Source organism: Chelonia mydas, chromosome 14, assembly GCF_015237465.2.
Source record: "Chelonia mydas isolate rCheMyd1 chromosome 14, rCheMyd1.pri.v2, whole genome shotgun sequence".
NCBI lineage: Eukaryota > Metazoa > Chordata > Testudines > Cheloniidae > Chelonia > Chelonia mydas.
In genome coordinates this window covers 1,871,495-1,885,000 of record NC_051254.2, presented here as the reverse complement: position 1 = coordinate 1,885,000, position 13,506 = coordinate 1,871,495, and the positions used below count along the sequence as shown (strand labels likewise).

General features: G+C 56.4%; 1 protein-coding gene across 1 annotated transcript; it reads left to right on the top strand.

The window, feature by feature from the left end:
- The first annotated feature begins 8,703 nt into the window (after nucleotides 1–8,703).
- On the top strand, nucleotides 8,704–13,226 carry CBX8 (chromobox 8). Its single transcript, XM_007056040.4, has 5 exons — nucleotides 8,704–8,859; nucleotides 9,328–9,371; nucleotides 9,563–9,628; nucleotides 9,727–9,793; nucleotides 10,020–13,226. Exons 1-5 carry the CDS (start codon nucleotides 8,791–8,793, stop codon nucleotides 10,851–10,853), a joined length of 1,080 nt encoding a protein of 359 aa, XP_007056102.1. The 5' UTR covers nucleotides 8,704–8,790; the 3' UTR covers nucleotides 10,854–13,226.
- The last annotated feature ends 280 nt before the right edge of the window (nucleotides 13,227–13,506 follow it).

Here is a 13,506-nt window from a genome sequence, read left to right as displayed (position 1 = left end):
AACAAGCTGGGTGAATATCTGGGCTCTGACCCGCCCAAAGAGGTTGTGCCCTCTCCCGGGCCCGAACTGCCTCAGGGTTCGACCAGAGAAGAGCAAGAATCCAGGCTCGTGCGCACCCCAGACCGACTGGGGACCGAGCAGCTCGCCGTGGCTAGGAGCAGGGGCTACGCTGCTCCAGGAGAGGAGAGTGGGCTCCTTTGGTTCCGATAGACTATCGGCTGCAAGGTGGGAGTTCCCTGCGGAACCCTTCCGGACCCCGACACACGCGGGGCTTGGGAAGGGTCCAGGGAAAACTTGCAAGAGCCTGGATTCGATTTTTTAAAAACCAAATAAAGTTGAAATCAAAACTTCCCGCGATGAGAAATTCCCTGCGCGCCAAGGGAAGTGAAGGCTGCTCGGCTCCCTGGTCATTTTCCTTTGGCTGCTGTCTGGGCGATCCGGGTTGGGCTTGTTAGACAGCGGTGCTGTGGAGCCGGCAAACTGCTGCCGTGTGAATTTCGCCAGAAAAGCCCCTTTCCCTACGACAGCGGGCTCGGGCTGTCCCTCTCTGACACGGCGCCGCCGGGGAAGCTGATCTGTCCGTATCTGTTCTGCGCGCCGTGGCTGCTGACAGCGAGCGCCCATTGCACGGCTCGGGACTGACTCCTGCTGCCACTTCGCTTCTTGTCCCAGCTGCAAAGCCCAGCCCTCCCCCGGCCAGGATCATGGCACAGCGGTGATTTCAAAGTGCCGCCCCCCAGCCCTGGGAATCGCTCTCTCTCGTGGGACACCTCAAGCCTGGTTCTGTTAGGGCCACACACGTCAGAGGTCTGCCTTAGGTACCCTCGCCTCCAGCGGACACACCTCGGCTGGCTGCGATGGCAGGTGGCGGCGGACTGATTGTTAGCACCAGCACCGTGCGGGGTGGCAAAAGGAGGCGGAGCCGAGCGAGCGACAGCGTGGCCAGAGCCGACCTGGGATGCGGGGCGGAGCCCAGTGGGTGCCCAGAGCCGGTGTGGGATGCGGAGCGGAGCCCAGTGGGTGCCCAGAGCCGGTGTGGGATGCGGGGCGGAGCCCAGTGGGTGCCCAGAGCCGGTGTGGGATGCGGGGCGGAGCCCAGTGGGTGCCCAGAGCCGGTGTGGGATGCGGGGCGGAGCCCAGTGGGTGCCCAGAGCCGGTGTGGGATGCGGAGCGGAGCCCAGTGGGTGCCCAGAGCCGGTGTGGGATGCGGAGCGGAGCCCAGTGGGTGCCCAGAGCCGGTGTGGGATGCGGGGCGGAGCCCAGTGGGTGCCCAGAGCCGGTGTGGGATGCGGGGCGGAGCCCAGTGGGTGCCCAGAGCCGGTGTGGGATGCGGGGCGGAGCCCAGTGGGTGCCCAGAGCCGGTGTGGGATGCGGGGCGGAGCCCAGTGGGTGCCCAGAGCCGGTGTGGGATGCGGGGCGGAACAGCTTCTGGCGCACTAAGGGGTAAAGTCCCTGTTGGTTTTGGATCAGGGACAAGGTGAAACGTGGATATTTTGCTCTTTGTGATTTTTCCACAAGAGGGGAGCCTGTGCCCCACTTTAGAGGGTCCCCGCCAGCCTATGGGAGGTGTCTGGTGTTGGGCACCTTCCCGCGGGGGGCGGGTCCTCAGCTGCACCCCGGAGCCGGAGCAGTGACTCACGGGCTGCTGAGAGTAAATCGCTGGCGGTCAGCAAATTATTCCCTGCTGGGCGGGAGCCTGGCTGGTGGGAGGGGGCCCGGCGAGGGGGCCCGGCCGGGCTTGGGTTAGCTAATTGTTTATTCCCTTGAAAGGTCCAGCGCGCCGGCCTGTCAGTTTTGCGGTGGAAAGGACCCTGGCTTGGGGCAGCATCCCGCCCCTTTCCCACCTCACCCACGGGGACCGGTGGAGGTGTCCCCTCTGCATCCCCGCCGGGACCCCGCCCCTCTCCGGGCGCCTAGCTCCAGCTGGGGCTGCAGTCTGTGTTCAGAAACGGAAACTCCGGGGTCACCGCGCCTGAGCCCCTGGGGGCACTGGGGGGGAGCCAGTGCGCGGCGAGGACCCGGGACACAGCTGGGTTAAGGCCCCAGCCCAAAGCCGGCCGATTGACTCACCAGCAACCCCCTGACTGCCCAGTTGTATCGAAGCGAATCACTCCCCCCCCCCCCCCCCCCGCCGGTGGCCAGGTGACACTGTCCATGGCCTTGGCCCAGCAAGGGGAGGCCAGGCGGCGGGTCTGCTGAAGCCAGGACCGAGGCACGTGCGGCAGAGGGAGGTTTAATTGTCTGTAGGAAACTGGTGCGGGCTGGAAGTGCCCGGGGGCCCATCCGCGAGGGGAGGCCCCGGGAGCGCCCGGGCTTTGTTTAGCGTGAATTCCCGGGGTGGTGGCGGGGAGCTGGTACCTAGGAACCGAAGTGGGCCAGAAAGGGGGCGGCGCGGGGGGGCTTCTTCCAAGAGCGCCTGGCCAAGCCCCTCCGCAGGGTGTCGGGCCCCCGGACCCGCCAGCCCCTCGCGAGGCAGAGGAGTTGCCCGCGGCGCCCTCCATCCCCACGCGGCCTCTCCCCGGGGGCGCAGGGAGGGCGAGACTGCTGCTGCTCTCAGGCGGACTCCGCTGCCCCAGCGCTGCCCGATCGATCCGTCTATCGGCTGCCTAGCGCGGGGCCTGCCTCCTCGGAACCGGGGGGGCCCGGGGCTGGGGGAAGTATTCCCGGCCCCTCCTGCAGACCCGCACGCCGGCCCCGCCAGGCTCGCGCAGGGAGCTCGCCTGATCCGTTGAGCCTGAATTTGCAACCTTCGAACCAAACGCGTCACTCCTGCGAGCCCGGGACACGCGTGGGCAGCGCTGCCCCTCACGCTCCGTGTCCTTCCTGCGGCCCTGGCCAGGTGCTCGGAGCGGATTTACCCAGGAGACAGTCTCCAGGGCCTGGTGGTTAACGCCCGGGGACCAGCAGGTCGGTTCCGTGTGTTCCCCCCGGTCCGGCTTAGCCCCCGCACTTTGCCCTGGGCCCCTGCCTATACCCGCCGAAACACCGCACCCCGCAGGGGAAATCCAGCAGGGCCGCTCGATGGCGTGGGCTGATGGCGACCCCAGCGCTGCCCAGAGGGGCGGCACCGGGGCTGCGAAACGCTGTAAACCCGTCCCCGTCCCGTCCCAGTGCGATTCCGGAGAGCGCATTAAGTCCCCCGCAATCCAGGCTCCAGCGCGCTCCCCCCAGGAAGGTTTGAATCAGGGTCGGCGGGGGGATAGGGATGCCTCTATAGAGAGCAAGTCTGTGCCAGAACTCCCCGCCAGCGGGGGTGGGGGGCGACAAAACCCCCGCCCGAGTCTATCTATCGCTTCGTGTTATCGGGGGCAGGTGATTCGGAACAGGGATCGGGAAGGGTTGGAACTTAAGGTTTCCTGGCAACCCCACTAACTGCCTGCCAGAGAACCCACCATCGCCCCATCCCCTGGGGCCAGGGCGAGGTAAGTCCCTCCCGCTTTTGTTGTTTGCCTCTGGAGGTCGGAAGGGAACCCGGGCACCGGTAAAACGAGGTGTCCTGTAAATATGTTTAACGAGGAGTTCAGAAAATTCAAGATGTTCCGCGATTTACGGCTTTCCGCAGCGCTGGGAATGGAAAGAGCCTTTCCTACACTCGGGTGTTAATGCAATTTGATTGGGACATGCGGGTTCCAGGTTTCCTGTGCAAATCACACCCCCGTTTAAATGAGCTTTCCCGAGCAGCCTAGCAGATTTCACACAGGCACTAATCGAGTGCATTCATTTCCAAGGAATATATACGTCTAAATTCCCTTCATCAGAAACCTCAGCCTTTGCCTCATAAAATTTGAGGGCGCCTCTGAAGCAGCTTGCCGAGGAGATGAGGAGCATGGGGGGGCCGGGAGAGAGGGGGTGAACGTTCAGAGAAGACTGGTGCAAATTAATTGTCTCCTCTTTGGGGCAAATGGGCAAAGAAACTGAACGTGGGTACGTCTAGGCTGGCAAACAGCCTGGCGCTAGCTCTGATCACCCAAACCCTACAAATACCAGCCTGGACTTTGGGGCACTGGAACAAGGAAACAATTACCCCCAATAGAGTTTTCACCCCCCAAATGACGGAGAGCCAGAGGCTCCACGGAGGCCCCGGGACTTGGCTGTTCCTGAGTTTAGGTGGAAGGTACTCAGGTGTGGTGGTGACAGGTGGCCATATAAACCCCTGCGCAGACAGGTGCTAAGCCCCTGGGGCTGCTGGCAGGTCCCCGGGTCAATGCGCTCTGCAGTCTGGATTCCCTGTTCTACCTCTGACTCCCCCGCCCCACTGTCAGAGCCCCCTAAGCAACTGCTTCTGGCCTCGCCCCCGAGTTGCTTGGCCCCTTGTCCCTCCCTACACCTGCCTCCTCCCTGTCCCCCCCACCCCACCCGGGCGCTTTATCGCCCCGCTTCCCACGGCACTGGCTGGAGCACGGCGATCGGTTTCACCAGTTCACTGGACCAGAACATCAGCACCCGGCTGGCTCCCCTCCTTGGGCACAGCCAGCTGCGAGAGTGTCCTGCGGGAGAGAGGCAGCCCGGGGCCTCGGCAGCGGGCAGGGCCCCACGCATGGACCCGGCAAGTCCGCTCCCAGGAGCTAGGTTGCTCTTCCCAGGCTCGCTCAGCCCTTCGATCCCCACGGGGCCGCTTGCTGTGCCCGGAGAGGAGCAAAGCGTGTCCCGAGTCGGTTCTCAGCCGTGTGGCTGGACGGGCCAGCCCGAGGTCACCCCAGCCTGTCCCTCTGCCCCACGCCCACTCACCGCGTGTCACTCCCACGGGACGCAGCCAGAGCCGCCAAGGAGCCGTTCGGTCAAGTTACCCGAGAGGGCAGCCCCCAGACTGACCCCCCCTCTCTGCCGTAGGGCCAGTTCCCGGGAGCTACCTGCTGGGAGGCGCCCCCCGGCTGGGCTAGTCGCTGCCCGGGGCCCCTGGACTTTGGCTGTTTCACAGGGAGGATGGAGTCAAGCCGCCACGCAGACCCCTCCCCGGGGGATGCTCAGCAGCAGGCGAGCCCAGAGGAAATAAAGCATCGCCTCTCGCCTGCCCCACCTCCGCCTGGCCCTTCCCCGGTCCCACCCGCGCGTGGCTTGGGCACCCCGGGACCACGCAGGCACCCCCTCCCCGGTCCCACCCGTGCGTGGCTTGGGCACCCCGGGACCACGCAGGCACCCCTTCCCCGGCTCTCCCCATCACAGTCATAGGCAGCCACATGCGACCTGTGATGTGAGGGCACAAAACAAAAACAAAAGGCGCTGCCGCCCGCCACCGTCGTATTGGGCCATGCCCCTGAAGGGGCGGCAGGGGAATGTGTGTATCCCCCAAACCCAGAGAAGCCCCCCGCCGCCCCGCTTCTGAAACAGGTGTTCCCCCGCCCCTATTTCATTCCATACACACACCAGAGAGCTCATGTATCACGCCGGTAACAACCCTAAGCGGTCCTGCCGGCATTTTTCTTCATAAAGTTGCAGCACGAGCCCGTTTTATTTCCACTTTCACCCCCCACTCTGGGAGACAGTCAAATTGCAGCCATATGGGAACCTAGGTAATAGGAAGCAGTTACCTTATTTACTGAAGAGGAGACGCACACGAATCCGCCCAGGACCTTTCCTCCGTCGGGGGCTTTCGCCGGGGCTTTCGCAGGCGGTCGTTGCTCGAAGAGCGGCTGAAGCCTGACGTCGGTCAGGTGTTTTGCGGTTCCGCTCTCCACTCCAGCCTCCGCTGTATGGCTTGCAGGGGAGGGACCATCCCACCAGGGGAGACACCAAAGCGCCCCAGTTGTGCCGGGGTGGAGGCAGGGGAGCGGGAAGCCGGAATCCGGTCCCGTCTGAACGTGCAGGGACGGAGGCAGCGTTTGGGGGATGCTGGCGCGTCTCTTCTCCCCACAGTGCGCGTGGGCGCAGCCGCGGCTGCCTGGCGCTCGGGTCCGAATAGCCCCCGGGCAGGGGGCCGGCGCGTGCGGGCGCCCAGACCCGGCGATGCTGAGCCTAGGCGAAAGGTTGGGACGCTCCCGCCAGAGGAGGGAGAAATTTAAATTCCGCATCTGGGGAGGTTTGAGTGGTTTGTTGTTTTATTTATTTCCCACCCCCCCGGCTCCATCTGGAATAAACCCCACATTTGTTCATAAGAGATCCGACACCTTCGCACCTCCATGCTTCCCAAGAACCAGCCTCTTGTTGAATTTCTCTCTTGCCCTACACAGACGTAGGCAGGGAGATAAAAGAAACTCACAACTTGATATCTAAATAAAATCGGAGCGAATCCGTTTCTTCTGCTGTGATTTAATTTCGCTTTAACAGACCCATGGTACTGACTTGAGAAAGAAAATCTTTCCTATCGGAATCTCCCCAGCTCAGCAGCGTCGACAGTTCCGGCTTTTTTTAAAAAAAGCACCTAAAGTAAACATACTTATGGGAGTAAGTGGCAGTAAAGTCACTGAGGGATGAAATACAGAGAAATACTATCTTAAAACAAATAACAAAACTCTTAAACAGCCATTAGTGATTTAAGGGGCTGGGGGCAGGAGAGAGGGAGAATTTTGCGGGGCAGATTTCGGTAACAGCAATCACCCAGCGAAGACCACTTGATTGCAGAGAGCAATGCAATAATTACCCTGCAGCTCTGTTTACTGATAACCCTGCCGCAGCGGCACCCACAAAAAGTTCATCTGACGCTCCAGGAACCAGTGAAACCCAAGTCACATCTTCACCTCTGTCCTGGGACACCCCATCCCCCACCCCACATCCCTTTCGCCCGCCTGCTTGAGCCAACGTGGGGAAATCAAGCCCATAGGTTCCTGGAGTAAGGAAACCAGAAACTCATATTATAGGCTGTTGAAGTCTACTTTATTTTCACTACCCAAACTGTTGGAAAGTATTTAAACTTAAGCAGAAACAGCTGTACTCCTGGCACCACTCTACCAAACTATTTGTTACTGTGAATGACTTTTTATGATTATGAACTTTGCTGTTTTGCTGGCTTCCAAACGAACGGCTTTCTTGGCAGATATTGTCTAATGAGGTGATTTTTACGTAATCTTCAAGTACTTCGTTAATAAGATACAATTTCTCTTTGTTATATTAACCCACAATGGAGTTTTCTCCCTCTTTTCCCAACCCTCCGTCTCTGCACCTAACAAATCCATCTGTTTCATACAGTCTTGGATAGTCCAGTACCTAAGGAGCAGATCAGTAATAAAGACCAGGAAGAGGTAACAGGGTCATTTGCCATTATTTTATTTTTTTACAATCGGCAAATTTTGCACCTATTCCGTTCCCTCTTATTTCAAAGGCAGTCCTGTCTGCATCTGGCGTGGAAGTGAAGCCGCCTCGTGCAGACACTACGCCGAAGTCAAAGTTCGCAGTTTTGCTGCATTTGTCATAAAAGGTGATTTTTTGTTTGTTTGTTTGTTTGCTTTTAATCCGCCGCCCGGCGAGAGCATGTTAAATCCCACGTCCTCCGCGCGAGTCTGAGCCATGTAGTAGTTCCGAATCCAGTGAAATCGCCGTCCTGCGTGGCGTGACCCACGCGCTGTGCGACCCAGCCCGGCTCAGAAGCGCGCTCGTGGACACTCCGCTGTCCGGCCGGCCGGACGCGCGGCTAAACTCGCCCCAGGGCACCCGGGGGCTGGGCCCCGTGCGCCAGCCCGCGCGGCTAGAACAGTCCCCGCAACGCCGCGAGTCCCGAGCCGCCAGCCAGAAGACCTGAGACGAGTCTCTGCAGCTGATCCAGCCCCTTCAGCCCTTTGTGCTTTTAAATTTCCTTTCTCTGCACAAACGTTGCCGAAGCTTTTCAGGAAACGCAGCCGCGGCGCGCACAGCCGGCGCGCTGGGGGTTGTCCCAGAGCCTCCCCCCGCCGGCAAAACGGGCCGCCGAGTGGGTTGAAAAGCGCGCACTGGCCTGCACCAGCCCGGAGAGCAAATCTACCCACTGGAAACGGAAAGAAACCGGAGCAAGAATGCGCGGTCCGGCCCCGGCTTTGACAGACCCATCGACTCCCCAAGAACCCGGTCCCCGCTTCATTTGCAGCGGGCAGCATCCGCTGGGCTTGGGGGGACCTAGAGTCTCCCCAGCCCCAGGCCTGGGGGTCACGGCATCCCTTGCGCCGGGCTGGAAGGGCTCGGGGGTGGCCGGCCGGGGCGCCCGCGCGCTGCTGGGGCTGGGGGGTGACAGCGACTCTGGATGTCACAGAAGTTGGTCTGAACGGGGGGTTGCTTTGGCCTGTTCGCTCGAGCTGGGCGGGGCCGTGGCTCCGGGCTGGGGTCGAGCCTGGGCCGGAGCTGGCAGGTTGCTGGAGCAGGGGCTGGCGGTGGGTGCCTGGCACGGGGGGGCTGGTGGGGGGGCAGCGATTTAGAAAGATGGGGCTGGATGGAGAGGCCGTGCGTGGGGGAGGGGGGAGGGACAGGTATGCCGCCCCCCCCCAGCCAGGCAGCGGGGCCCCGGCCCCTGTGGGGCTCGCTCTGCCCCCCAGCTCCGATGCCCCCGCCTCCCTCCCTCCGCCCCCTGCCGGTCTCTCGCCGCTCCGCTGGCTCCGCCCCCTGGCTATTGAAAGGCGGGTCACGTAGCAGGAGGCGGGGAGGGGAGGGGGGCGGCTGGGGGAGGGGAGAAGGGGGCGGAGGCAGCGGGGGGGGAGGAGGCGGGGCCGGGGCCGGGGCCTGGCCAATGCGGTGCAGGCGGAATATTCCACCGGCTCCGCCAGCAACAAGTGCGGGGGGAGGGACGCGAGGGGGGGGGGGGCGCACGGGAAGGGCTGACGTCAGCGGGCGGAGTATTATGGTCTGGGCTGCGCTGGCTGCTGCTTTTCTGCTGCCAGCGGCCGAGTAAACATGGAGCTTTCAGCCGTCGGGGAGCGGGTGTTCGCGGCCGAGGCCCTGCTCAAGCGCCGCATCCGCAAAGTAGGTGTCTCGCGGGCCCCCCCAGCCCCCGTGCATGCAGCCCCCCAGGCCTGCGGGAGGCCGGGATCGCCTCGGAGAGCAGCCCTGCTCCCTCCCCCAGCTGCTCCTATTTGCAGCAGCAGTTCAAAGCTGCCTCTTCCCCTGGACTTGCCCTGCACACATTGCGTCTGGTTATTTTTTTGTCCTGCATGCCCATTTTTACAAAAATGCTGCAGGCGTGCTTTGCTGCATGCGTTTTGCTGCATGCATGGTTTTGCCAGATGCATTTTGCTGCATCCCTGTTTGGGTGCATGGATTTGCTGCACGCATATTTTTTGTTCCATGCATTTGGCCGTTTGCATATATTTGACACATGCCTATTGGTGCAGGCTTATTTGGTTGCATGCATATTGCTACATGCATATCTTTATTGTATGCATCTATCTCGATTCCCCCATGCTTATTTGTTTTCTCTCTGTGCAACTGCAGGGGCGCATGGAATATCTCGTGAAATGGAAGGGCTGGTCTCAGAAGTAAGTAGGTTATATGTACAATTATGCAGCCTAGCAAATACTCAGAAGATGGTGGTTATTATCTATTTTATTTATTTTGCATTGTAATAGAAAGGAAAGACAGATCCTGGTTTTTTTTAATTTTATATATCTTGTCGTCCCCCCCACTCACAACTGACACTGTTTTTCAATCTCTATGCGTGTCCTAATAGGTACAGCACCTGGGAACCCGAGGAAAACATTCTGGATGCCCGGCTGCTTGCAGCCTTTGAGGAAAGGTACAAGGTCTTTGCTAGTCATATACATCACTCTTATAAACACGTTGCTCTGTTTTGTAGCAATGCTGAATTGAAACTGTTTTTTTTAATACCTCTAGGGAACGAGAAATGGAGCTATACGGCCCCAAAAAGCGAGGCCCCAAACCCAAAACCTTCCTGTTAAAGGTAAGGAGGCAGGAGCCTAGTGCGTGCATTGACATTGTTTAGTTGGTGAGTGGAGAGGGCTGCATGCTGCAATGGGGAGCATCCGAACCAGCATGCTAATAGCAGGATCCGGCTCCAGTACTGATGGGGAATGCTTGTGGAAAGGCCAGTGCTTATCTGGGAAGTTGTAATTATGGAGCCGAATGGCAGCATAACAAAGTCACCGGTTGATTTATCTTCTTTGCAGGCACAGGCAAAAGCAAAAGCCAAAACCTATGAATTCCGCAGTGACTCTGCCAGGGGGATCCGGGTGCCATATCCTGGTAGATCACCCCAGGAGCTGGGCTCCACTTCCCGGGCTAGGGAAGGACTGAGAAACATAGCTCTGCCCGCCCAGGGCAGTCCAAGCACCTTGAAGGGTGAGAGCATCCGAGACCGGGTTGGGAGAATGGAAGATAAACCTGGGGAGATCCCTAAAAAAAGAGGCCCAAAGCCTAGGAAAGAGCATTACAAGGACTTGCCAGAAGCTCTGGATGTCTCCAAGAGGAAATTATGTGAGCCAGGGGACAAGATGGGGGACTACCTCAAAACCAGGAAAATAGAGGAGGCCGTTCCTGGGGTGGCGAAGTTTGGCTCAGGACACAGTGTGATCCAGCTGGCCAGGAGGCAGGAGCCTGACCTCTCTGGTGCCATGTCCAGCCCCAATAGAGCAGAGGCTGGCATAAAGCTGGGAGCTTCAGAGACTTACCCACCCAGGGTCACCAAGCACAGGTCAGACTTTTTGGACCCCAAGGGGCAAGATGGATTGGACCCTGGTGGCCCTAAGATCATGCACAGCTCCATAAATCAGGGCTCTGTGGGAAGCTTGTATCGAGACAGTGTGGGGACTCAGTCTGGCAGGCCCTCCCTCATTGCCAGAATCCCTGTCTCCAGGATTCTGGGGGACCCGGAAGAGGAGTCCTGGAGCCCATCTCTCAACAACCTGGAGAAAGTGGTGGTGACTGATGTGACATCTAACTTTTTGACCGTCACAATTAAAGAGAGCAGCACGGACCAAGGATTCTTTAAGGAAAAGCGATGAGTGTTTGCAGGATAGATCCAGAGAGTTAAAGGCTTGGTTAGAGCTTGGTGGTTTTTTTTTTTTTTTTTTTCCAGGACAGGACCTAGAAACTGTCTTAATTCTTTCTGCTTGCATTCTTTTATTTCTCTCTAGTTTTATGTTTCATTGGAAAGATTATCTCTAGAGTTATATTTTCTATTAGATGTAAATATGTTATTTAAGAAAAAATACCTATATATATATATCTATATATATATATATTTCAACTCTAAGTTGTTTTATTTAAATGGAGACTGAACAGTGACTGCTCAGTTGCTCTTAGAAAGGACAATAAAACTGAGAACTAAGGAGTTCATGTATCTGTTGCAGGAGCCAGTGTATATAATGAATGATGTTTGTAGCTAATTATGTTTTGGGATTTTATTAATTATGATTTTTTCATAAGATGCTCTGGATGATGAGTGGGGAAGTTGTATCCCTTTCAGGGCAAAATGCCCTGATTTCTTGATTGTGATATAAGGTGTTGCTTGTACAATCAAGTGTGCTGTATCTGGACCTGTCAGTCTGGACAGCTGAAATAAGCACTTGAATTTACAGTATTGTTGGGTTTTGTTTCCAATTAAAAAAAAAAATTGGTATAAAATCAAAAAAAAGCAGAAGTCCATAAAAAGGCTGAAAGTTGTTCTAGTGAAGTATTAACTTGAATGACCTCTTCTTGCAAATGAAGAGGAGGCTTGTATGTTTAAGATTCCTAAAAGGAGTGATACTGAAATGCACTTTAATAGAATTGTCATAGCAGTTATGGGAGACAGAACTGAGCTGAGAAGCTGTTTTCATTTTGTCTGTTTGCTTGATTCTTTCCCCCACCCACTTAAAAAAATCTGTTTACATTCCTGAAATGCCAGAAAAGTTTGGGAGGATAAAGTGTCACTGCCCATATTTAGATGCTCATTCTATTATCGAAAGTGTTGCTTTTTTTCCAGGGCACAGTTCCCTTTGGACTGCTGGGAGACTCCAGATACAGTGTTCTGTAATATCTCCATCTCCCCCCAACAAATTCCAGAGTCACTTTTTGGGGTTAGAGAAAATAAATATTCTCCCTGTCTTATGCCAGTTTCACAGTAGCTGAGAGGAGATCTGCTACTAGGCACAAAGTAGGTGCTGCTGACACAGGTGGCTGTTAGTATTTTTTCACACCCTTCTCTTTGGAAGGCATGTGTGGATGTTTTGGTTTGGTTTTGCTCCAGGCTTAGTGGGATTTAATGACTGAACAAAACGCAGTGGCTTCCATCCACTAGCGTAGACCAGTAATCTTTTGCTACCTTGCAGAAAGCATGTGGGGATTCTAGAAGTGTGTTTTCTCTCTCTCTCGCTCTGAACTCCATGTTCCAACTTAACCTAGTTGAGGGAGAGGTTGATTTTTTGAGCCTGTTATGAGAGAAGGGGGTAGGTATTGGGGTTGTTTTTCAAGGTGTAACAGGAGCTCTCCTCTCCTAACATATATTGGTTTAAGCACCTTTGTTGGTTCAAAAGCACAAAACTGTCCAGCAGCCCCGAAGGACCCGGGCCAGAGGAGCCTGGCCTTTCCCATCTTGTCTGATTTGGCTCAGTGAAGGTCTTAAATGCTTCTTAATGTGGGGACTGCACATAAGATGAAAGCACATGGGGCCTGATGGGAAGAGGAAGGGGCAGGAGTACAAGGAGTAGCCTTTGCTACTCTTAGGCCCATTCTGGATAATTTTACCTCCTACCTCTTTAGACCCCTCTCCCTTCCATCCGTGGGACTATCGCTTTCATTCAATAAAATAAACAAGGGCACTCTGTTTAGGCTGTACACGGGGAGCTGCTTGTGTGTTTTTTAACTTAATATTTTGTAAAACCAAGATTTTAAACTTAGTTTATACAAAGAATGGAAGCAAGGAATGTAACAATATGGATGCTATTTTCAGGTCAAACCTGCATGGGACATGTCTGTTACCATGTGTATGATAATGAGGATTTATCTACCCCTCCTCCACCCTATGTACCTGAAGCCTGGAAAATACTTCCCCTTGTTAAACAGATCACAATGCAGCTCCCGCCTCATTCTAGAGAGTCAGGGTGCGATCTTAGTTTGGCATTCTTCACTCCAGACCTGTATAAATATATATGTGTCTAGATACGCACATATATACATATATAAAGCTAGACATACCTGTGTGTATGTACATATCTACATATATATTGGATGTGTGTGTGTGTGTGTGTGTTATTTAATTCTAAGACTTGTAAAAACAAATCTGGCTAAATCTCAGTCTCAGAAGTGAAGCTTAACTATGTGTCTTCTGCCAACCGTGAATGTCTACATAATTCCTGCTTTTTATGTGAGTTTAAATATATACTTTGTAAATAGAAGCGTGTGGTTCTTATGTCCCCCCTGCAATCTCCACGTTGCTTTGTTTATAGCTGGCTCGTCTCTCTCTCCGCGTGATTCCCGGCCCCGTCCGCCTGCCGCTGAGTGAGGGGCTCGCCCCTGCATGTGGGCTCGCCTCCCCTCAGCCCGAAGCCCCCAGTACTGGCTGTTACTGGGCGGGAGGAGACACAGGAACTTGCCCTAATGGGAAGCGCTGTTGAACAACGAGGAGCCTGCCCTGCCCTGCCTCCCGCTTTTGCAGGGAAGGTGCCCGGGGCGGAG